Genomic DNA, 26,634 nt, shown 5'->3' with positions numbered 1-26,634 from the left:
TTTACAATAATATTTTTTTGACAGTTTATTTGTGCAAAGGAGAAGTATGGACACTAAAACCCCAAACTGAAAGTGCTGATTTATAGCATGAAATAGGAAGTTAGCTCCTTCCTCATTACTTCAGTCTTAAGTTCTTGGCTTGAACTATACATAAAGTTTTGGTTTTGAAGATAATATTTTTTTTCTTTTTCTAAAGAAGAAAAAGAATCCATATTGTGCCAAATGGAAATAAAACAGGAGGTATACTGACATCCCTTTGAATTTTCAGAAGACGGTTTTACTGATTTTGGAAAGGTTAACTGAAAATGTATTTGTTTTCAGATGTGTGAGTGGCTTTCAAACACAGAAATCTTACTAATTTTTGTGTGACATGAGTATCTCCCCTACACGTACATAGTCTCCAGCCTATTTTAACACAATACAACTGGTTTTGCAAGCCAAAAAAGATGATGAGAATCACACATTACTTGCATTGCTAGTCATAGTGAAATTCAATAAAAGCCGTTTTCTTCAAATAAAGCGCTTTTCTCTTTTAAGAACATAAATATGTAAACCTTTAACAAGACTTACCTTACAAAGATAGTTTTGTCATTAGAGTTTTAATGTAAAACTTAAGTGTTTCAACTCACCCTCCTCTAGTTTTAGTTCTGCTTCCATTACGAGTCTCATTTGAAAACACACAAACAAACAAAAACCAGAAAAAAACCACTCTAAGCCAGTCTGAAACAATCAGGCCCAACTGTTAAATCAGATTACTGCCGGCAGTTAAGTGTTTCTTCATGAATGTAGGTAAGCATTACCATGTCTGAGTTACCTATTGGCCAAAACACAAAGGATCAGATCTAGGAAGTGTGTTTGAAAATGGAAGAGGTTTTTGGGTTTTGTTTGTTTGTTTCTGTAAAGAACCATGGCAATTAGTTCACTCTTTATAGGATGTTCTTTATACTGAAATTGGAATATTACTGTGAAAGGGGATTTGATTTTCATAAGAGTTTTCCAGGAAAATATTACTATTTTCTTCAATACATAACAACTGTCACTGAACTTATCAAATAGCTAGATTACAGTGAATAACTGAATGGTGAACCTAGTTCAGACTAGCACCTTTAAATAACTGTGATGCTCTTTGTCTCGTTGCAATGTTTCTTCACAAATATAGTATTAAAAAAAAAAGTGTTAGAAATATTTATTGGCTCTGTTTGAAGAGCAGGTATTTTCCAAAATCATGCTGGGCAGTTATCAGTAATTAGATATACATGATAAAATAAGCGGAAGAGAGTTAAGAATTTCACTCTCCACTTAAATCAGACAGTTATGAACACACTGAGGAATTCTAGTTAACCTAGATTATTAAGAATTTCAGAGCTGTGTTCAATTCAAAACTTACTGTAGAGATGAATGGACATGTAGTTTTAACAAAGGACTTCTGCTTGAAAGCCAATTCCGTTACTCCATGAATCAGAATGTCCCAATGCTACAGACTAATTAAAATGTTACTGCTTAAATTGCAAATATACTACCACTATGAGAGATGCCTGCCATTATTCCATATTTAAAAGGTAACAGAACATTTCTGCTTTACAGTTTTTTTTGTGTGTATATAGTTCAAGTTAGACTAAAACCTGGTCGCACCCACCCCTAAGAATTCTGATTATTCAATCCAAATATTCTCTATTATTAAAATAAACAGAACTATACCACATACAAAAGTGTTATTTTTATTTTCCTTACAAAAACATGTGAGTTTTTCCAAGAAGCTGGTTCACTTTTTCAGACAGATCTGATGATGTCTCCTCAAAAGGAATGCATTCAAAGAATGCGATTAAAATCTGCTCAAAAGCCATAGGATCAGGGTATTTCATAGTGTAGTAAAAACAAAGTTTCCTGCTGTAGATAGTCCAAATTAATTCTTCCCTTTTTTCCTTTTCATTGCTTTCCATTCACCTTCCTGTGTAGCAAGGCTACCAAGAAGCTCTTTCACTTTTCTTTTTCTGTCTGAATCTCTGTAAAACAAACAAGATATAAAATATTTCAGAAAGATTACATCAGGGAAAATAAGTAAGTATATTTACACAATAATTATTAATTTATAAAAAAGACCCCCAACTCCAACACACACCTGAAGTAGAAACACTCCACATATTCTTAAACTAGAGAAATGAAACCGCAAAGTTGAAAATACTTAAAATGATCTCTATTGAAAATGTTCGTTTTTCCTAAAATGGTCCAATTCTATTTATTTAAGTTTAGTATGGTTGATCATTATTGTCACTCTTGGCACGCAGCAAAGAAATGAACACAAACAACCCCCAAAGTGTTGCTGAAATAAAGGCTACATTACCTCTCCATGATTTCTGAAAGTTGCGTTCTAGCCAGAAACTGGTTATCTTTCCGAATCTCACGGATGGCTCCTTTAAGTTCACGTTTGTGCTTCTGAATCAACTGCTTTCTTTCTTGTTCCTCCTTGCTGCCTCCCTGCTTTCTTCCAAACTCTAAACTGAAATGAGAATGTATGTGTGAGTACAGAACACCTTAACAAAACCAACTTTTTCATGTTTATAAGGAGCGAGTTTTTGTACGAATACTAACTCAGTATTTGAATTCCTGCATGCTATATGATTAACTTGCAAAATAAGGAGCTGCCCAATGAACATACTGGGAAAACACTCACCAGACCTTCTAACTGCATGTCATCATCATCATGCAAACAACAAGCAGACGACACTTACACTTCAATCCCCCATACGTAGCCTACCTTTTGAACAGACTGAAAAAGCCAGACAAAAAGGATTACCTCCCAATAATATTTTAAGTTTTTGCAGACTTTCTCTGCAGATGAATTCCACAGAAGTCTGATCAGTTACTCGGGGATATACATGTATGGCAAAGGAAAGTTGTCCTCTTTAATTACTAGAATAAATAAGGCAGAGAATTTATGCCCCTGTAGGCAACCAAAGTGGCTAAGTAAGTCAGCAGCCAATAGGCAAACTTCCGGAATCAGAATACCATTCTATTATCTACAAAACCAAACTAGTGTTATTAAAAATTTAATCTCAAAAGAGAATACAAAAATGCACATGGTCATTGCAAGCTCTGTAAAAACAGGAAAAACTCCCCCAAGTTTTTTTGTCATTGCCACTGTTGAAGGCAGAAAGCTGCCTGGTTGGGGGAAAGAGAGGAATAGGGCAAGTAAGCATGCTTAAAGGAACGCTTAATCTGACCGATTATTTGTTATGATCTGTGATGCAGAATACAGGAATAGCCTGCCTTATCTTTTGCACCGGTGAAGCATCCCTCGGTACTTTCCCATCCATCCTTACCTTCATATAGTTCATATACGTATGAACTACCCACTGTTGCTCTTCACACTTGAGTGCTTGATAGAGCATTTGGTAAAGCACCTGACTAGATAATAACAGCAATCTCTTTTCATCCTGAAATTTATTCATTTAAAATTTATTATATGGGCAAGAGTTGATTTCCAGTGCTACTTTTTCCACATGATAATCTTTGCTCTATTTATTAGAATTTCTCCTTCCTTTTCCTTTCCCTCCCTACCACCCAAGTAGCTGGTCCCTCGTGATTTGCGCACAAAATCTATCAGAAAAACAGTTATCTGTTTTATGTCCTCTTTTCCAAATCCTTCTAGCTTGCTGAAAATCTTAATGTTTAAACACACTTTTCCTTTGCATCAGGTGTTGCATTACTTACACTTTCACAATTTTAGGTGTATACTGTTTCAATGGCACGGGCTTCTTTTTCTCACATATCAGTGGGGTATACTGTTTTACTTTGCTCTCTAGCTCTTTCAGAGCACTGTAATACCATTCCTGAAAATGCAAATCAAATTACAATTTTAAAAGCATATCAAAGACACCATAATTTACAAACTATTGTAAATTGAATCAATGGTAATGTTCTCCCCATATGTTCTTTTTCTCGGTAAAATCACTGCTATTCATTAGGACATTGCTAACATTGAGATGCTGTAAGCTTTCCAGGATGGATAATTTTTAAATGCTTTTGGAAGTCTATTATGATGATACCACGGACAATAAGAAAGGTCTGCAGGTAGTTTCACCTAACAGAGGAAGAAGCAAGACTAAAGCCAGTTTAACTCAGACTCTGCCTTTCAGGGTCATTTTAAGAATGATTGTTCATCTTGTTTGTTTTGATAGCAAAAAATATAGGCCATTCTGCATCACTTACGTTACAAAATCCTGTTCCCTAAGGGTATTTCATGATGCCTCTTTGAGGAGAGGACAATTCTGCTACATTCAGAAGAGACAAATTAAAAAGTTGAACCTTGTTGCTAGAAAAAGAAACAACTGCCCTGTTCTAAATAAGGTAACTGACCAGGCATATTTACATTAGTTTTACTTAGTTATAAATACTACATAAATTTGGTACACATACTTGGTTGAACCAAGGACTTACAGATTCATTACAAAAGTACAAGAGCAACTGGATGACTGGACTATTCTTATAAATATGGAAAGGTACATTATTACAAGTTAAGTGCTATTCTCTTCAATTATACGAGCAAGATACACAGTGAAAACAAAATATCTTTTCTAAACATTCTGCCCTCTTCTTTTGTTTTCCCACAGAAATGTCACTATGATTTTTGAGGAGCACAAAGGGGAAATGCTTGACCATTGAAAAAAAAGATCTCACTGATGCTTATGCTTGGGTTTTTGTTTAAGCACAGATGAAGATCACAGAATTTATTAATAAAACAATCATATCAATTATCTCATTCTTGAGGAACACATACCTGCATTTGTTCAGGATATTCATTCACTGGCACGTGTTGAGTAAGAAGTGTTCTGACAGGATGCATTATTTCATGGAACGACGGTAAAGACTCATACAGAGCTGCACATTTTTTAATAAGGTCAAAGCACAGGGCTAGACATGATAACCTGTTAATGCACAAAAGAATTTAACAATTTCACTTGCAGAAACTGTAGTGGATTTTCAAATAAGAAGAATCAAATTCATTAAATCTGGGAGCATTAGCAGTGTCTGTTATTAAGACTGCCTGACAGAACCAGTTACGAGGCTATTTCTAGTTGTTAATTCAGAGTAAAAATGTCACTCTTCTACTATAAGTGAATACCCAAGAAATCCATGAGCAACGAATCTTTATGTCAGTGCACAGAGCACAAGCCAGTATTTTGTCTTTGCCCCTTCTGTAGAGTAGGAAGTTTTTATACTAGTTCTGAAAGCGTCCTGGTACTAGTTCTGAAGTTCTAAAACTTTTTTGAAACAGAATTAGTTATTTTGGGTTTCTTTTAGAACTTCGTTAACAAAATGTTTACTCATCCCTGAAATAAGTTATACCATAACACATGCACAAGGTGAAAAATGAGGCTGAACATTACTTAAGTTTTATTAATTAAGTGACACTTTCTAACACAGTTTGTATGTAAATACAGTTATTTGCTTCTGAAGAGCTCGACAGTTCAAAGTACTGAGCACCTCCTATGCCTCTACATCATCTTCCTCAGTTCACAGCTGTACCAAAAATGAATGGAAGGGCTGAGCACTCCAACAAGTGCCCTGCATAATGTTTTGGCAAAAGATAAGCAATTTCATATGCTACAGAGTAGTACCATAAAAAAAAAAAGAAAAGCAGAACAACTCACTACTCTTATTTTTACTCCTAAAGAACACCATCACTGAGATTACCCAAAAGGTGGTCTGTTTGGGATTTCTTCTATTCACATTCCCCACATACCTGATATGATTCATTTCTGTTGTGCTGGTTTCCTTTAATCTTGTCACAATACTCAATGGCAGATTTTGCTTCTGCCAACTTTCCAGATCCTTCTTATCACACACCAAAAGCAGTTCTAAATTTTTCCCCACCGGTGTAAATGGATGCACTACAGTATAACCTAAAACCCAAGAACAATAACCATTAAACAAGATCAATTCTAAGCATGCTTTCTGAAGGAAGACCGACCAAGAACTCTTTTTACATTTTTAATCATATTGCCTTAAAAAATAATTTATCAGTATTACGTTTTTCTAAAATAATGGTAAACACTGGAGCATGAGTGCAAACATTGGTAAGTGCTCTAGTCACATCATCCAATTCACAGCATTCAAAGGCAGGGACTGGGAGAATGAAGTACTGCCTTCTGCAGGAAAAGATCACGTTTGAGACCATCTAAGGAACCTGAAGGTGTGCAAGTCCATGGGGCTTGATGAGATGCATCCAAGGGTACTGAGGGAACTGGCAGATGAAGTTGCCAAGCCACTCTTCATCACATCTGAAAAGTTGCGGCAGACTGGTGAAGTTCCCAGTGACTAGAACAGGAGAAAAAATAACCCCCATTTTTAAAAAGGGAAAAAAAGGAAGACTCGGGGAACTACAGGCCAGTCAGTCTCACTTCTGTGCCTGGCAAGATCATGGAGCACATCCTCCTGGAAACCCTCCATGGAAACAGAGAGGTGACTAGTGACAGACAACATGGCTTCACTAAGGGCAAATCATGCCTGACAAATCTGGTGACCTTCAGTCATGGAGTTACAGCATTGGTGGATAAGGGATGAGTGATTGACATCATCTACCTGGACTTGTGCAAAATATTCGATACCGGCACACAAAACATCCGTGTTTCTAAAATGCAGAGACATGGATTTTACAGATGGACCACTCGGTGGATAAGGAATTGGTTGGATGGTCACACTTGGAGAGTCGTGGTCAACACCTCGGTGTCCGGGTGAAGACCAGTGATGCGTGGGGTCCGTACTGGGACCAGTATTATTTAACATCTTTGCTGGGGACATGGACAATGAGATTGAGCAAGCTTGCCGACAACACCAAGCTGCATGATGCAGTCAACATGCTGGAGGGAAGGGAAGCCATCCAGAAGCACCTTGCCAGGCTTGAGAGGTGGGCCTATGTGAACCTCATGACATTCAACAAGGACGAGTGTAAGGTCCTGCATCTGGGCCAGGACAATCCCAAACATGGATACAGGCTAGGTGATGAGTGGCTTGAGAGCAGCCCTGCAGAGAAGGACTTGGGGGTACTGGTGGATGAAAAACTGAATGAGCCAGCAATGTGCACCAGCAGCCCAGGATGACAATTGCATCCAGGGCTGTATCAAAAGAAGTGTGTCCAGAAGGTTGTGGGAGGTGATTCTGCCCCTCTACTCCGCTCTGGTGAGATCCCACCTAGAGTACTGTGTTCACCTCTGGGGCCCCTAGCATAAGAAAGACATGAACCTGCTTGAGTGGGTCCAGAGGAGGGCCAGGAAGACGATCCGGGGCTGGAGCATATCTCCTATGAAGAAAGGCTGAAAGAGTTGGGATTGTTCAGCCTGGGGAAGAGTCCAGTGAGGACCTTATAGCGGTCTTCCAGTACTACAGGAAAGACAGGGAAGAACTCTTCAATCAGGGAGTGGAGCGATAGGACAAGGGGTAATGGTTTTAAACTGAAAGAGGGTAGATGTAGATTAGATATTGGGAAGAAATTCTTTACTGTAAGGGTGGCGAGACACTGGAACAGGTTGCCCAGAGAAGCTGTGTATGCTCCATCCCTGGAAGTGTTGAAGGCTTGTTGGATGGGGCTTTGAGCAACCTGGTCTAGTGGAAGGTGTCCCTACCCAGGGCAGGGGGGTTGGAACTAGATGATCTTTAAGGTCCCTTCCAACCCAAACCATTCCATGATTCATTCTATGATTCTAAGTATGGGGAACAGGATGCACAGTTAACGTGCCAGTGAGGATGGAGTATTTGATATGCTTAAGAGGAAAGGGAAGGCATAGGACTTTCCCATGGAGTTACAAGTAAAAGGCTTTGACCAGAAAGTGATCAAGCAGCACAGTGAGCTGGAGCAGGGAGAGCCCACAGTACACCACCAAGCCTCTCCTGTGACCTTTCAACAGGAGCCCTCAGATACATGCTGTAAAGTCCTCTGCCACCCCAGCTAAGTAGTTTTAAAACAAGAATAGCATGGAACACAGAATACATACTGGGGCAGGGCATACAGAAAACATCTAAGAATCATTATGCTTCTGATCTTAAGCTGGTATCTGTGAAATGGTACTTACAGAGCAGCATGAAAGAAGCATCTGAGGAATTTCATGGCTAAGGGAGAAAATAATTTGCAGCCTCTGCGCTGGACCTTTTTTTTTTTCCTTCTTTGTTTTCCTAAACATCCTGCAAGCTTACAATGGAACTTATTTCAAACTCTTTCAAACTGCAATTAAAGATTATTTACATGCTCTAGAACCTGCACATGGCTCTTTACAGACAGGCCAGAAGACAATATGTTTAAATAAAGATTCATAAGGTTTGAGACCCAAAGTTGTGAGATTATGACACACATAGACATATGTAACATCAGGAACTAAGATATGCGAGCTTTATTATCTGCTTTACTTGTGAGAGGACAGCAGATCTCATTAACAATTCCATTAGCTAAAGCTATGAACAATGATAATTCCTTCCCACTCCTTCCACCTCCAGCTTTTCTCCTTTTTTAAGGCAATAACTGTTTTTTAAGTCTAAAGCAGACTGTATTTCAGTCTTTTATGAAGTTGTATTCCATATAATTTCTTCATGTGAGAAATCTATGGATCAAGCTCATAAAATTAAAACAATAAGAGCTCTATTTGCTGAATCTACTTACTGTCAAAATTGAGCCCCAAGAAATTTTTTGGTAACAGTATACCAACATTCCAGAGAGCTGGCTCTGTGCTCATTTTAAAAATATTCCATGTTGACAGCCTAACCATCCCATTTATCAGCAATACTTCTACCATGAATATTTAAAAACATGATTGGATACTTTGATAACGTCAAAACATCAATACTGACTGAAAAATTCTCAAAGGGAACACTGTGCCTCTAACGTATCTTTTATTGAGCTATTCCTCACTGCTAACTGAAACCAACACCATGCAAATTTAACTAGTGAAAAATCATTAACAGAAATACAAAGGAAATTAAAATAAAATTAAAAAAAAGGTTAACACTTGATCATCAATTACTGCTAAATATTTTTAAATAGTTTCTTATCTTGCAGAATCTTATGTTTTAACCATACCAAAACCTTTGTAGATCAAACATTCCTAAGAGATTACACAAAGGAGAAAATACTTTAAGTGCTATGTAACCCACCCACTCTGTAACCTCTTCCCAACTCCTTCTAAGAGTTCAGCTGCCTGTGTTCTGAGAATCCATGGCTTAGCTCTGATGCAGCCCAGCTGTGTAACCTTGGCTCACACTTCAGAGGAAACTGCTAAGCTGTGAGAAGCAGCTGGGAGAAAGCCTGTAGAGTACAACCATACAAGATAATAAAGGTGAAATTGCAGCTTCTTGAGAAAGGGACCATTAGTAGCTCAAGAATTCAAAAGAAAAAAAATGCCAGGATGGAAAAAGACAGAAATCCTAAAGGGAAAAAAAGAAGGGAGCTGCAAGACAACCACTCAGTACTGCTGAAGATTTACTGGAATACTGCAGCAACAGCGGCTTAACCTTCCTCACCAGACTGATTATTACCTAGAGAACAGAGACTCTTCAGGTGTCTTATCAAGAGTGATGAGCATATTAATACATAGCCTGTAGTTCTTTACATCCCAGATGTCTTGTGAGTTTGCCAACAAATAACTGAATTTTGCACTTGAGAATATCCTGCCTGCAGTCTCTTCACACACGCTAAGTGACACTCAGAGTGACCCAGACAGAGAACACACAAATTTGTTACTATGCTCTGACAAAGCTCTTCATAAGTGAATTATTGTCACTGAACTTGTCAACAAGAAAGCCCCAGATCTAGAGTAACTTTAAAGCTAGAAATGAACCCAAAAGAAAAAAAAAAATTGAAGAAATAGGAAGACTGGCAAATAAAAATAGTTTGCTAGCATATGGACGAATTGAAAAGATAGTTTTATTCTCCCTGTTGTCTGTGCAAGTTGCTAAGTTTACACAGTTACGTTACAGCACAGACTAATCCTGCTTGTGGAGATAGCTGCTGTCTGTTACACTACAACAAATCCATGCCAAATAAATAAAAAGGAAAACCACCAACTTTGTGATATACTGCTCTCATTTATCTTGGTGGTACAGCTATTAGCTGAAGAGGGAGGGTATCTGCAGCATTAGCTGCTGCCTCACTGTGAAGATACAGGGTACCCACTGGGAATCTGTTAGGGACTGTGGATTTCAGAGCACAGTCCAATCACACAGTCTATTTAGAAGAACAACATTGCAAAAATACTGCACTGTGGGCAACATGACTTAATTTCCTGTAATAACTTCAGTTCTTTCCTTCCTGCCAACAACACTAGAGGATCTAGTGTTCACAACAAGATGCCCAAGAATCAAGGTTGTGTATGGCTAACCTAGCAGATGATTGTGGTCTTTTGTTCTAAACAATAAATTCCATGTGAAATATTTTTATTGACATTTAAAAGATAAACTAATACTAAAATTTATTATTCATTTACTCTAAACAAACTCACCCTGGGCCTGTTTTTTGGGCAGAGATATGTGAAGTATGCCAAGAAGAAAATTGATGACTTCTGGTACAAATCTTCTGGAGAGAGATATGTATTCCAGGAACAAACAGCATATAAATAACCCTTTAATAACATCTTGCAATGTTGTAATGCGACACTAAAAGAAAAAAAAGGCACAAAATATTCCTAGTTAAAAGTCTATAGATCACAAATATAGGATCTCCCCAAAAGCAGACATATTAAATAAGTCGTATACATTTAAAATCTGTAAAATTACACCCGTTGGACTTAAATGAAAAACATATTGGCTTTCCCCTGTCCTCACTAAAGAGTACATGCAGAATTGAGTAAGCAGTCTGTCAGAACTGGTTTAGCCACTAGAAGGTGCTAAACCACAAACAGTAAGTTCTTCAGAAATGAACAAAGGAAATATAAGGCTCAGAGCAACTTGAATATCTGACAGCAGTAGAACAACTAGGTCAAGACTTTCGAAACATATAAACAGGATATTTGGATCGAAAAATAAGGATTTTAACTGCACTGCAATGCATTTCATTAGGTACATTTTCAAGGAAAACAAATACTGCCAATTTTTAAGTATCTTAAGTAGGAACAAATGCAATAAATGGAAGAGAAATCAGTAACGAATGATTTCAGACTGTGTTCAGTCTGTTCTATTAGTGCTGTGTGATTTGTCATATAAGGAATTCTTGTGTGACAGCTTGAAAAAATGATTAGATATGGTTTTGTGAGTTGGACTGTAACTCTGCAAGGGTTTTTTCCTCTTCACTTTTTCTTCTGATTACTATCTGTGACTCTAGTAAACATAAATCTGCCTTTCAGTACATTTCCAATATATATACATATCAATACTAACACCTATTTTTGGAGTCCTAGGAAGAAACATAGAAATGAAGTTATATACTAAGATGCAACATCATAGACATACCTTTGTAAGTAGCTGACTCATGTAAATAAAAGCAGGTGTTACAACTGGATGCCAGAAGTCAGAAGTTGGAAACAGCAGAGATGTAATTTTCAAATAAATAAGCTGATAGCACATAAAACAGAGTAAGGCAAAATATAGTAAGACATTATTCCCAGGATCTTGACTTTACACATATGTAACTGATGAATAAGTGACTGCCATGTAGTAGTCTAAAAATACTACAATATACATAATTTTGAGAAGTCTGGTATGATACATGACCTATTTACTGAGATGACTGTTTAAGTTCCATGAGAAAATGGAATATCCATTATAGGTCTAACACTGCACTAATTCAATGTGGCAGCTGAAAGAACAGCCAAGAAGGAACTATGCCTCCCAACCCTGTTTACTTCGTAAGAAAATATGACCCCCTTCAGCCCACCACAATCACATATTTTCACACCACAAAAAAAATGAGCAAGTGGCCACACAGGACCTGTGACACCTTTCAACAGGTCCCCAACACAGACAGTTAAGTAATTAGCACACATCAACAAATTATGGTTGCAGCCAAAAGAACTAAAGAGTGATTAGGTACACTTTTACTGAAGGGGACTTGTTAAAGAGCTACAAGTGACCTCCTGGCAAGACTTAAGGATGTTAAACATCAGTTGTGAAGTAATACTGAAAATTATCTAAGTGGATATTTACATAGTAAGCTAGACACAACTAAAGTTTTAGTGTTTCAGCTCTGTTTCTCTCCACAAAGTTTCTGTTGTAAACAAATATTCTCCTGAACAGTTTTGGTTACTAACCACCACAGTCCAAATTTCAGGTTAGATTAACTATAGGCACATGTAAGGTCTACTAACACAACTGGTCTAATGAATGTTCATTCAAACAAGCATTTGAGAATAGGACAGTGATATAAATCCACCCTAAAAGATAATGATGGCTTGAAACCTGAAAAAGTCCACTGAAGAGACTGAAAGTCAGAAGTGTGATTGGTGTCCTAAGGGTGACAGTGACAAAATAAAAACAGAAGTTAAAAGCTCTCTAAAATACATTTCCTGCAAAATCCAAAACATCCTGAATAAAGACTCTTCAAAAGAACTCAACATAAATATTTTCCAAGCTGTAAGAACCAAGTCTTCTAAGCAAATCCTTCAGTCTATTTTCTTTAAATAGTCTAATTATTCTATCAGGCAGCACTGCTTCATCAAGCTGGGAGACAAAAAGCAAGTAGCTCCCTTTGGGTTACTGGCTCATGTTTTGTCTTTGAAACTTTTTACTACAATAAAAAAATACTCATTTTCCATATGCTCCATTCTTGAACTCCCTAACAACTCCCTTTACCTAAACACTGAAAAAGCAGTCTGTTCACACTTAGCATGGCCACCGAAATTTTGAAATACTAGTAATATAAGAAGGAAAGGTCAATTCTTTTTGAGTCATTAATTTAGCAGTTATCATATATGAAGTACTAAGAAATGTTGCATTTTTATACCCATAATATGTCATTGCTATTTTTGTTAACCTAGGAGATAGTGCACTTCTATGGAGCACTTTTTAAAATGTTTGCACTTAATGAAATTAAAGAAATCAGGACGTAACTGACAATACCACTTCTTCCTAGAATTACCCATTTATGTTTCATCAGGAAAACAAAGAATGTTTTGCTATGAAAAACGGAGGGGCAATTTTAAGATCTTGTCCTCTCACTAATATTAGTCACACTTTTATTCTGAAGAACCCTGTGGTGGGTCTGGTTTGTTTCTCAGGTTTGTTTTTTTTTTTTTTTTTTATTGTTGTTACAGGGGTTTTTTGTTAAAACTTATCTCCAGAGAGAATTTAAATAACTGAGAAACTTAAAAAGTCATAGATGCTAATAATTCATTACATACATTACATAAATATAAAATTAAATTTAATGTCGTCTCTCATTTACTGGCATTTCTGTACTAATAGAGAGAACTAGAGGTTTTCCTAGCAGTATGCATTCATTACCATGTCTAATCCTGGAAATGTTGCACGGCCTTTGACTTCAATTACTTCTTCCATGTCATGTGCAGCGTCTCGAAGGATAAACTTAATACTATCACTGGCTGCCTCAGGAAACATCTGGCAAAGATTGTACAATGGCCTATTAACAAGAAATTTAAGTCATAATCAAGTTACACCACTGATGTTAATAAAAAAAATGATTTAATGATTTTTAAGCACCTGTAGGAAGATTTCTTGTGTTCCATCTGTATTATAACAATAACAAATCCCTGAAACAAACTATTCTTTTTTAGAACTAGCCACCCAGTATATACATTGTAATTCTAACACCTAGTTTACAGAGACATGCATTTTTCATTGGGCCTAATCTTTGATTCGGTAGTTTCTAAATCTTAAATAAAAAATAATTTAAAACTTTAAAATACACTCCCAAATCATCTGCTACGGTTAAAACATATCTTTCTGAATCTCCTAGCTCTTCATTTTACTGCACCGAGGTATGCTGGCACATACTAGGCACCCCACTACTCTAAATTCTTAGGCACTGTTAAACAACATGCGAGACAGCAATGTGGTTAGCAAAATCACTACTTAAAACAAGAAAAAAGTACCCACAAAGTTAGGTCAGCTCCTGGCCTATGGTTAGTGCCTACAAGGAGATGCAGTCAGGAGTCTGCATCTGTTTGATCAGAGTTCTTCCATTAGTTTCAGTTTAAAATGTCTATGGTGATATTAATAAATCCCAGTTCCATAAAACAAACAAAATGTATTTATGCTTCTTTACAAAGTCCAAGCATGTGTGACAGTATCAACGGGTCACTGCTCTTGCTGATGAAAGTAACAGAGCAATGAATGCTAAAGTTGCACATAACAGATTTTGTAAAAGTTATTTACTTTAGCATGAAATAAAAAACATATGCTGAAAACTACATACAAATAACTTACTGAAGGAAAGTTGTCTGGCCTGCAAAGTCAAGATGGGAATCGGAGACTAATTTTGGTGGGAAGGGACCTTTAGAGATCACCTGACGCAACCCCCTGCTCAAAGCACAGCTAACTTCAAAGCTGGATCAGGTTGTTCCTGGCTTTGTCAAGCTTTGTATATCTTCAAGTGTGGAGATTCCACAGCCTCTCTGGGAAACTCATTTTAACGTTCAGCACCTTTGCTGGGAAGATTTTTTTCTTACATCTAATTGGATTTTCCCTTGTTGCAGCTTGTGTCTATTGACTCTCATCCTTTGCTGTATACTCTGAGACAAATTTGGCTCTCTTGTCACTATAACTGCCTGTCAGGTATTTGAAGACAATGTCAAATTGACAACTTCCTGCAAAGTGTTTATTTGGAACTTTTATATGAACTTATTATAACACTCTTTAATTCCATTTTCATCTAGTTCCCCAAGTGAATTCATAGAATGGAAACCCACAGAAAAAAAAAAAAAGATTGCAAAGGGGACTGCATACCTTATTGCGAAGCTTAAAATCTTTAACCAGCAGTCTAAATAACTTCATACACAGAAGTTTACACATACATGGTATTATTTATCCACTACACATGAAAAGCATTTTGCAGATCAAAAATTACATTCTGAGGTTTTGAAAATGTCTTGGTACAATTAATAGCTCAAGCAATACATGAAACAAAATTAAAACACTATAAAACTGGAGAATTAACAGTTGCCTAGAATCCCTACATAACTATTCAAAACAAACAACATGCTAAATGCTTTACCCTAGGTAGCTTTTCTCTTTAAATTGTAAAGGAGAAAAAGTCCACAGGATTTATTACTTACAGGACCAGTTTGTCAATTGTTCTGAGCTCTGGTAAATCCAGAGTTGCTAACTCCCCAATATACTCCAAAAGAAAGCCAAACAGTTTCTGCAAGAAGCATAATATGTTAAAATTATTAGGGTTTTTTTTTCATTGTACATATTCTTAAGCAGCACAAAAGAACGGTGATATGCAAATTAGAAAATTAAGAGTGGTATGTTGATTCTACTGCTTTTCACAACACAGAAGAATGTATGTTTTATACCATTTCCTGAATGCTTACTAAAACTTACTCTGGAATTCAAGGTTAATTTTAAACCTTAAAACAAAACAAAACAACAAAACCCCCATACCTCCAACTTTGCTTTGTTTCCCACTGCAAGGCTTGGATGATTGCATTTCTGAATTCTCTCCAGTATAGTAAGCTGTTGTTCTATTGTTCTTCCAGCCAGTAGAGACTGAAATGTCTCATAGGAGTCAGGAACTAGAACATAAAGCAAAAATTGACCATACAAAAAATCTGAAACTTAACATGTATAATTCAAGTGAACATCTAACAAATTTCCAATTTGGAAATGTTATTATTCATAAAAAAAAGATACCATACAGCTTTTAAATAATCACCTTTTAAACACTAATAACCTATCAGCATATATGTAACATTATATATATATGAACATAAGTCAGAAAATAATGTAAATATTTTTGAATGATTAACATTCAATTAATTCTGTATTTGCTGCCTAAGCTGAGAACAACTATGTTGACAAACACAAAGCAGAACTACACTTAAGCACACATTTAACCATAAATTTACCATAATACAATCAGCTCTGTTTAATTCATGCCTAACTAGCTTTGTATGAAGCATACTAAGAAAAGTAAGAATCTTGCCACTAACAAAATAATTTTTAAAAACCCTCATCCTGGCATAAGAGAATAAACCCTCAACTTTTGCATAAATTGACATGCTAGAAAACATCCTAATTGGTTAAGTTTTTTGAGTATTTTAATGTGACTGCTCTCTGGTTAAAGCAAGAGCTGAATGGAATTTAAAAAGCTTTGTGTACTATTAAGTTACCTCCTTTTGATGGAAAAATGCAAGTACTTAAGGAAGTTGTTTGAAAGGTTGTTTAATCTTGCAACAGATACTTTTGTTACAGAAATCTACACTAGGACAATAGTTAGATGCATTATGTACTTAATATTAATGAATGTTTTGTGTACTACTTGAAACATGCCTCCTCCTTCCTCCTAGGCACAGACCCAAAACGAGTCAAACTTTGAATGTCTCTATTTAATAATACTGCTATGTAACACCACAGGGATTAAACCTTTGAATTCTGCTTCTCCAAGCATCTTCTCTGACAAAAATTTCAGTCCAAATACTAGAGAAAGTAACCTTTTATTGAAGTATAGATAACAGAGTACTATTCTGGCTTCCCTTATGCAAAACACTAGCACTTTGGATTGGATGTGTTGGTGGCCTTCAGAAAGGAGCGCAGATCTTTTCATTTTTCTCCCCAGTATTTAAGTTTCAATTCTAAGGCTGTTTGGAGAAGCAGAAAGAGCGCTGGGGTGAAATGGCTCTGGTTCCCACTGCTCATAGGGGTGATCATTAAGAACAGCAGTTACTGGCTACTCTTGGAATAGTAGGAGACAACTGCAAAGCAAAACTACATGGATGAACAGGAATACGTTAAGATCCTACAGCGCAGAGGAAGAGACTGGTTATAAACCCCCTGAAGACAACAGGGATCTCTGGATCAGTCCTTTGCTTACCAGCAAATGTATAGGGAAGCTCTGATTTGGCGGCTTCCATTTTTGGATCTAGTTTCTCCACAGTCTGTGATTCATTTTCATTTGTCTTGTGTTTCTTCTGTTCTTTATTCCCTGGAGATTCTTCTTCACTCTCAAGGTCAGATTCAAGATCAGAGTGGCTATCGGCAGCACCATCCTCCTCATCTTCATTAGCAGATTCTTCCTCACTTTCTTCTTCATTCTCATTATCCTCCTTCCCACTCTCCTCCTCTCCCTCCTCATCTTTTTCCCCTTCCTCTTCACTTTCAATATTCTCCTCTTCATTTTCAATATTAATTTTTCCATCCTGTTAGTAGAGAAAATAAGCCAGTTAATACTGATAAAGTGACAGCACCTCGCCAGAATCACCATGCAAAGCTATCATTAAATACACATGAACAGAATCTGAGCCTCGCTACCCTGACCAAGCAGTGCCAGCAGAGAAGGGATTTTAAGGAGATACATACAGATGTAAGAATAGTAGGATATTTCCAAGGGGCTGTAAGAGACTGGAATAATAGGAGGTTGTATACGACAACTAAAAGAATCAACACAGAAGTAAAATCTACTAGCAGATAATATGATAAAAAAAATAAAAATCAACATCACTTACTGAAACTTTCTTAATTAAAAAAAATAATAGTCCTTCTGCATATTAAAATAGCATACCAGATAAATATTTGTTCCCATCCTGATTTGATTAATCATCAGTTTAAATTCACCTTCACAATTTGTATTCTCCACTTCAAGGACAACAACAACTCCCCTGCTACTTACATGTAACAGGAAGAGAGGATCAGTATGCACACATGTGCACCACAATCAGGGTGACTCACTACATCTCAGCTCTAAGGTTATACTGTTCTGCCACCTTAATCAAAGCTACTTCATAGGGGAAGGGTTCTTTCAGAAATCCACTCATCCTCAGTCTGAAATTTCATGGAAGCTGTATCAAATACAGCAGAAATTAAAAAAAGAAAAAAAACAAACCAGAAGGGCTAATGCCCTCTCTTCAGCCCAGTAGGCTAACAGCACAGGAGGTCACTATAATAGCAGGAGTATAGTCAGTAGATTAAGGGAAACAACTATTCCCTTCTACTTGGTGCTTGTAAGGCTACAGAGAATACAGCATCCAGTTTTGGGCCTTCAAATACAATAAAGACACCTATAAACTACAGCAAGTTCAGCAGAAAGACACCAGGATTGTTGGGGGGCTGGAGCACCTGCCCTATGAGGTGAGACAGACCCGGGCTTGTTCAGCCTGGACCGAGTAACCACCTTCCAGTAGCTACAATGGAGACCACTGAGAAGGCAGAGCAACACTCTTCATCAGAGTCCACAGCAGGAGAATGAGAAGCAACAGGCCTAAGCTGAAATAAGGGATGTTCAGACCGGATATAAAGAGAAACTTTTTTCACGGTAAGGACAGTCAGTGCACAGGCTGCCCAGAGAGATGTGCAGCCTCCATTCTTGGGAGATTTTCCCAAAACAGACTGGATAAAGCCCTGAGCAAACTGGTGATTTCATGGTTGGTCCTGCTTTGAGCACAAGGTTGGACTAGAGGTCTCTACAGAGGGCACTTCCAAACTGATTTTCCTATCTTCTTTTCAGAACTCTGAAAATTCTGAAATTTTAAACCTTACCTTGTAAGACAATAAACGTCTGTCATCTTTATCCAGGATAAAGCCATCAGCTAGATCATCAGCTGACACGTGACTGGGTTTCTTTTTATTCGCCTGTTCATCTATTCCACGCATTCGACGTAGTCGATCTGCCTGTATTTTAGAAGAAATACCACACGCAGATGTGAACCATACAGATTAACTGAGTAACTACACCAGAATGGAAGAACTCTCAAGTATTACAGCTAGGAAAATCAAGGGAAAAAAGGTGAATTGGGCTTACTCGACAAGCTGATGAAAAGAAAAAAACACCAATTTGAGAAATTATGGGCAAAAGCTGATAATACCTTATTTTTTGTGGGGAGTGCAATCTGATAAGAGCACATACACAAATGGATTATCTTACTTGGAAGGCTTTAAAGCTGGGTTTAAGAGAAGCATTTTGTTCTCTCATTTTAAAATTTATCTGTTTTGCTTATGAGACACTGCATCATTACTAGAAAATGTAAGCTTCTAAAGTGTTTTATGATTCTGCAGTGTTTATCTGTGTTTCCCATATGTGTAACAAGATTGTAGTAAACACAACCATATCCTAAGATTTTTAAGATATCCTAAGTTTGTAAACAGACTCAATGGGCAATATCTGAACCAATCATTTACAAAAGGATTTCCATGTGGGCAACCAGACAGACCACGCATCAAACAAGATGACAAGAACAGAACAGAAAAAACAATAAGCCTTCTTTCCATTCTGCTATTACTACTGAGCTGTTCTGAGGTAACCTGAAGGTACTGAATCCCTGTGGTCTTAAATGGGTCCTTAGTATACCAAAAGAAAAAGAAAAATACAGAGAGAAACATTTACCAAATTATTCATTCTTTCCATAAGACCCAGAGCTCACATAATAAGAAAAAGCATGCAACAATTCCCAAAAGAAACCTATCCGTCTGCAAAGCAAAGCTATATACATGCTACTGCTGGAAGACTCTTGCAATACGAGAAGAAAACAATAAATGACTCGCCAGCATATTAATTCAACTGCTGTGCAACATGACACTCCCCCTTACTGACTTATAAGCACCCCTCAACTCTGAATAATTTAAAACATTTAAAGGCAAATCGCAGTGATATTACATTTTTATTGAAGAAAGATCAACTCCTTTCATAAACCTCACTAGTCACGTACTAAGTCTACTAAGTCTATTTTTTTTGTTGTAGTATCAAATTGCAAACAAAACACAAACAGAAGATTTCCTGAATTCAGCCTCTGACGAACTGCAGTTTAGTACAGCCACTTTCAACCTAAGGTCAAGCAATGAATATAAGCGGTCACTCCCAAAAGACAGGCCACAAAACAGTCTAAAAACATAAATGGTATACCTCCAGCTTCTGGAGTCGTGCCTGCTCTTCTTTTGCCAATTCTTCTTCTGTCTTCATCCTTTCTGAAGGTTTTGCTTTCATCTCGAATCCAAGTTCTCGAACAATCATATCATAGTCATCAGGCTAAAAAAATATTTATATAATGGTTTATTATCTTAAGTTTTATTATTCTGCTTTGCAGTCACCCCTCTGCCAGACTAACAGCTAAGAAATAAGACTGTTAAGATATAAGGAAAAGAATGTTTCCAAAGAAAGCCGCAGGAACATTCAACTCACTATATTAAGACAAGGATTGGAATGAACACTTGAACAGAAATTCTCCTGGAATCTCCTTCCCCTCTACTTAAGTTACTCACAACTGAAAATCTTAAAAATAGTATTTTAAATAAAAACTGGTTTTCTTATTAATTGAAAAACTTTAAAATACTGTTTACTAATTAAATACTATTTTATCAAAAAGCAGATAGAATTAATCAATTTATAGTTTACATTACATTGTCAGACACGAGCTAAGTCTTTGTTGTCTTAGTTACATAGATGTCTATCTTAAAACAAAAGGGAATCCTGATATTCATTGAGTTTAAGCAGCATACTTGGGTAAACTGTTACTAGCAGAGATTACACTGGACTTGAGAATACAGTTTTCTTGATACCTGCTGAAGTCACTAAACCATACAGCTTCTCTAAAACTCAGTTCTAGGAATTTTTCTTCTTACATACGACTAGATAAATTTCTCCAAATCAACGTTAATGTTACAGAGCATTACTAATTCACATTTTGCTTCCTTCATAATTCTTAGCTTGGATCCACGCACATGAAGCAAGGCAATCAAATCTTCCTTTTCAGCAAATTATGATGACAAACCTTTGTCTAAGATATCACATTACCATCATATTATTCAGCATGTTTTCAAACATCTTAAAACCAAAAATCAATACATCAAAATATGAACTTTTGATCCAGTATCTTCTGTTTGTTATTTGAGATCAGTTTTAACATAAGATCAATTTATTAGTTCATTCTTTTAAAAAAAACAAATTCTACTGCCTAGGAATAAATGGAAATTCACAATGTTCTGCAATGTAATAGAAAATTTCTACAAGGAAAAAAATTGTGCGACATATTACAATTCCTATTCTTAGATTCAAAATTTTATTTTCCTTAGTATAAAATACGAATGACAGAAAAAATTTTGAGGCCATAAAATACCTATCCATACGTTAAACATTTTAATTCCCTTTTTGTAGAGACAGTACACAATTTATGACAAGGAAAAGCCTGTTGTCAAATAAAAGTTATTTTATCCAAGGAACACTGCAAAGGCATTCAAACTAAGTCAGTGTTCTCAACAATTTTTTTCTTCAAGAAAAGGTATGCGTCAAAAATAAACTGTAGCCAACAGTGTTGTTCAACCTGCAACCTCTCTCAGATTTGAGAACTAACGAAAAGCAATAGGTAATTAAAATAATACAAATCATACAAAACCCTATATTACTCCAACTAACCAAACCACCCTAAAATTGCCGCATTCCTTTAACATGAATAGCGGGCAACATTTTATTTTACAAAGTGATGAACACTGCCTTATACTTCAGCCACTACAAGTCAAACCCACAAGTTAGTAGAACAAAAGTAAGTAATCTAGCCAAAACCTTACCTTGGGTTTTTCTACTTCTTTGTCCTTTCTCTCTGACTTTGGGGTTTTGCGGGCAACAAGGGTTTGGATTTCCTTCCAGTCATTGTCAAGCTTTTCTGTGAGTTCTAGTGCACTTTCTCTCCGAGTTTGCCTTTCTTGCTAGATAAAGACAAACCAAAATAAACGCAGCAGTTGCATTCAGATGAACATGACATAGCATTTACAGCATAAAACCAAAATGCTTTCTTAAGCAAACAAATAATTTTAAATATTTAATATTTTAAGGTGTAAAAACTCTTTGTGGAAGAAGCAGTATAGAGTTACACTGAATGGCACAAGGGTTGCATACAGAAAAGAAGCTAGAAGTCAACAGAAGGGGAGATTTGGGGATACAAAAGAACGGCAGATATTCAGTGCATATCCTAAAATGCCTACAAAGTCAGATGGACTTTAGTCAAGGAGCTTGGACTCTTCTCATAGACATCTATCTCCTTTGTTTTCTATGCCACTGCTACTTTATTCTGCAAATACAGAAATTGTGACCGCTTCTTAATCATGCTCATTTATACTTCAGGTCTAAAAACTCACCTTCTCTTGTTTAGATTTGGCTATCATCTCTTCTATGAGTTCCTTCCTAGATTTAGGTTTTTCCTCCTCTTCATCTTGCTGCCCACTTGATGCTTTTTTACGGAGGAGGCCTCCACCCCCTCCAAAGTGAGCAGCAGTTAACTCAGCTAGAAGAAAAAGTAGATTGTGAATCCTTTTTAAATCCACGCATGAGTGCTGATGCTGCTGGGACAGTTTCTCCCTATTCTTTGAGAACGGGAGCAATTAAAACTATTTAATCAATCATGTACTATTCCCACCGCTATGGAAATGACCATACCAAGAGAGATAGATGCTGGACACATAATTTATGCTGACAAACATTTTGCACAAGGTAGGAATATGTGGTTTTTAATATTGTAACTAGTATTTGGGTTCCAATTTAACATCTGCTGAAGTCCAGAGAGTTGTTCTATGTATGGTTAAGAAGTAATCAAATCTGGCTTAAATATCCCAACCAATTACGTAATATTATTTCTCACTGAAAGACAGTATGGAACAAATGATGTACACGTACCGACAATAAAACCAGCAGTGAATAAGAATATTGAGCAGTGGGATACTAGCTGACATGTCTTACCTGACAGCGTTCCTCTTTCTTCTGTGTCACTGTCACTATCGACAATATCATTTAGTTTTTCAATTTCTGCCAAAGATTGCCCATAATGAGTCAATTCTTCATCTTCATTAAGATTATAGATATTCTTCTTTCCGTAATTTTGCTACATACAGTAAAACAAACCAATTAAACAACAAAAGATTTGTAGTTCCCAAGCAACAAATTAATAAAACACATATTTTTAATGCTAGTTGAGGAGATTCTTATTCCAGTGTTGTGCTGTTTTTAAGAGTACTACCAAACCAATCCTTTCATTCAAATACATTATACCTTAAGTGAGGGATGTCTTATTCTTATACTAATGTAGAAATGGAATAACTCAGGAAACCTAAGGAAGCTTAAGTTTTATCTGTATATCAGTAACATCAGTTCTGAATTGCTGCTTTCAAGCCTAACGTGAAACTGACTGTAACCTACACAGTAGGTTATCAGTAGAATCTGATTTACACTACTCAATTCTGGAGACTGAGTATGATGAGGTAGAAGGTACAGTACTGCATATACAATTCACATTACAGAATGACAGCAAGTTCCAGAGTTGTTCTAGTCAGCAAATGAAATGGCTGCTGTTCAACAGCTGTACTGGAATCTCAAAGCGTACCTGATGCTGGTTGCCTTTTCCCAAATCATAGGAGTCAAAGCAGTCAAAGAAAACGAACCTATCAATGAATCTGCTTAAAATTGTCTTTCTTGCATATCAGTGCTTAAAAGTGCTCAAAGAAATTTCTGCTTCAAAAAGCTGTCTTGCAAAACCAGAAAGTTCTCACGAAAAATTTTGGATTCCCACAAAAAATTGCTTTTTCATAAAAGTTCCAAATACATAAAATCAAAAAAAAAGCATTACCGTGCAAGACCCTCTGTTAAGGGGGACACTCCTAGCCTAAAAAGTCAAATATTTGTTGCGCTTTTTGGGGGGGGTGGGGTTGTGTTTTGTTGGTGTTTTGTTTTTTCATTTGGGTTTTTTCCCCCCCCCCTTTTTTTTTTTTTTTTTTAATTCCTATACTTTACCTGTCTTTCCAAAGCGAATCGTCTGATCATCTTTTCCTCTGGACTTATTTTGGTATTATATTCACCAAAACGTTTATCTTTAAACACATTTGCCTTTTCCCTTTCTTTATATTCTTTCAGTAATGTTTGGGTACGCTAGAAGGAATAAAAAAAAGGAGATCAAATTAAAAAACAAAGAGAGTAACTACTTTCAAAGCCATGGCAAAAAAGCCTCCATGGTATCCTGGCAACATAATCTAATTCATTAGAATGCAATGAAAAAGAAGGAAAAACTGACAAGAAAAGAGATGGGAAGCTCACACAATATATATGCAGTCATTAGGTTCTCTTACAAGGCGCTCATATGAAGATAAGATATGGTACACTGTATCTCATCTTTATTTTATCACATATAAAAAACTCTGCACTGCCACTGAAAAATCCTGATTGGTCTGAAGCTTAGTATGCAAGAATAACATATTAAAGAAAGCAAAAAAGACCCAGTGTCAGCTGAACCCCTTTTGTCACCTAAGACATAAAAACTCCCAAGTGGGTACATACATTTAGCTCTCTGCTTTAGAGCTGAGCACAGGGAGGTTATGCATCCAAGCAGTAAAAGGAAGTTTAGCAGAGCTACATGGTAGTATATGCTGTACTTAACGGCACAGGTAAGGAGACAGGTTTACTTTTCAAAGCCAGTGACCTAATTCATGACAAACATTTGCTTTACCTTACTATTATATAAAACCCAAATACCTTAAAATGTGGTATTAAGCATTCATAAAGCTTTCTAAAATCTGGACAAATAGTAATAAAGACTGAAAGCTAATTTAGAATTTCATGCTGAAGATATATAGTTTCTAAAGGAAGAAAATGCTGGCCATGATTAGACTGAAAAAAAAAATATCCATACTTATTTAAAAACACATTAAGTAAATCTTATGGAAAGGTACTGTCGCTGTTCATAACAACATGAACTCACAAACTGCAGCACTGAAGGAAAAGGCTGAGTTTCCTACAACAGGCCTCTGCAGCCTCACTGAACATTCACAACTTTCAGAAGCCGTGGTAACTGACACCAGAGCTCAGGTTCCATCTACTACTTTCTACCTTTCATTTACTTCTTGCACAGAATATATCAATTACCATGCAGCTTAAACACTGTGCGTGAACTTTAATATCTCTTAATACCTTGGATACAGAAAAGTGCTTTTATTTATCAATTATTTAACATTCTCTCTCATTGATAAAAAAATATTTAATGAACCACTTCTCACAATGCATGCAAAATAATAAGCTATCCATGTCCTTTTGCTGCGCTATTTAAAAAAAAAAAAACTTCTCTTTTCAGTTAAGTGCTTTCAATTCTGTTCTACAACAGATTGTATGTAACATGTCAGACAGAATGTCAGGGGCAAACTTTCAAATTATGCTTTTTTCAGCTTTAACAGAATCTACAGAGGTTTTAACTTCTTTCCTAGTTTGTTTGAATGGACAGACCATAAAAAATTCTAGTCCTTCACTCAAGGATAGGGTTGGCTACTGGAATCCCAGGTGAATAGTATCACATAACACCCTCCCTTATACGTTATGGATTTTGGTCAGGTAGCTAGTGATGTTAGTAAAAAACACGATTAAAAAAGGTGTAAGGACGGAAGATAAAAGATTTACTCTTCTTAAGTTTTACCGTCATTCTTATGAGAGCAATGAGGACAGATCATTATTTTGCATCCCAACACGTTTCTACAACACAACTGTTTAACCAGTGCATGAAAAGTCATCTGCATGTTTTCCAAACCAACGGTAGTTTCTTTGTATTACACATTTCTCACTGCATTCAGACCTTAGTGCCCTTTCAAGCTTTCACTATTACAGCAATACTGCACCATTATCAAGAAGCTTAACATCCTGCAGCAACCAAAACCGACCAACACGATGAACACTTACAACCACCTGCACTCTGGTCCAGCATTTGCTTGCCAACAACACAATGCCACTGTATTCCAGACCTGTGTGATTTGAAAAGAGAATATTCCCACAATATGGGGAATCCAAAGGCAATAAGGGAGACTTGCACTGCTGAACCCTGTGGAGTGCACTGGAGGCAGACATTTTCAGCAGGCTCCTCATCATCATCTGAGCAATGTGAGGCAACCAGCCTCTCCTGCCACACATGATGGAGGCAGTCTCTTATCTCACCTGGCATAGCTCCTGGCTTATCACCTCTCCACCACAACTACATCTACAGATGCCATCCTTCCTCCCAACTTTTGATGTCCTCTTACCTTCTTGATGGCCTTGGACCGTGAGACACCGGGCAACCCCACATCATTCTTAGTCTTCCTCCCCAGGATGTTAAACTTCTGCCTGTTAACCTTCACCTCAAAAGGGTTGCTCTTGACCATGGCCATAGCTGACTTCACGGAACCCTTGGCTGTGGAGGGCACCGGGGCCTTTCGCTTCCGCTTGGTTGCCTTCCCCATTTTTGGTTCGGGTGGATGCGTGAGGGGAAGGAGAGGCTCAGTACCGGCTTAGTACTCACTCAGCGGCGGGGGACAGGGGGGGCAGGGCTGGAGCTGCAAATAGGCCGAAGAAGATGGCGCCCAGGGAAGGGGGGGAAGAAAACCCCCACACACTACCCTTCGTGCCTGACCACTGCCCTCGTGCCCTCCCCCCAGACCCCGTGAGAGGCGGCGGAGGAGGGAGCGAGGAGGGAGCACCGGCGGGAGCGGCGTCCCCTCAAGCGGCGTGTCCCGGCGGTACCGCACAGGCACCGGCAACCTCACACCTCTCGC

The 26,634-nt window shown here is 37.2% G+C and overlaps 1 protein-coding gene across 1 annotated transcript; it reads right to left on the bottom strand.

Moving 5' to 3' along the window:
- On the bottom strand, positions 1-26,634 carry NOP14 (NOP14 nucleolar protein). The gene is made up of 18 exons (XM_054203131.1): positions 26,125-26,634; positions 23,861-23,995; positions 22,814-22,955; positions 22,216-22,361; positions 21,649-21,786; positions 19,991-20,113; positions 18,631-18,762; positions 16,970-17,294; positions 15,541-15,671; positions 15,210-15,295; positions 13,420-13,555; positions 11,431-11,532; positions 10,485-10,638; positions 5,744-5,903; positions 4,778-4,925; positions 3,712-3,830; positions 2,342-2,497; positions 1-2,003 (listed from the first exon to the last, which is right to left on the bottom strand). The coding sequence occupies exons 1-18, from the start codon at positions 26,320-26,322 to the stop codon at positions 1,904-1,906; spliced, it is 2,631 nt and encodes an 876-aa protein (XP_054059106.1). The 5' UTR covers positions 26,323-26,634; the 3' UTR covers positions 1-1,903.

This window comes from Rissa tridactyla, chromosome 5, assembly GCF_028500815.1.
Source record: "Rissa tridactyla isolate bRisTri1 chromosome 5, bRisTri1.patW.cur.20221130, whole genome shotgun sequence".
Taxonomy (NCBI): Eukaryota; Metazoa; Chordata; class Aves; order Charadriiformes; family Laridae; genus Rissa; species Rissa tridactyla.
This window is presented reverse-complemented; position numbering and strand designations above follow the sequence as displayed.

Excerpts from the sequence above, each read along its gene's own strand:
- NOP14 (XM_054203131.1), bottom strand. The coding sequence starts at position 26,322 with ATGGGGAAGGCAACCAAGCGGAAGCGAAAGGCCCCGGTGCCCTCCACA. Across the intron at positions 13,556-15,209 it reads ACAATTGACAAACTGGTCCT|GCCATTGTACAATCTTTGCC; the intron begins GTAAGTAATAAA and ends TCTTGTTAATAG. Across the intron at positions 2,004-2,341 it reads CTTTCAGAAATCATGGAGAG|AGATTCAGACAGAAAAAGAA; the intron begins GTAATGTAGCCT and ends TTTGTTTTACAG.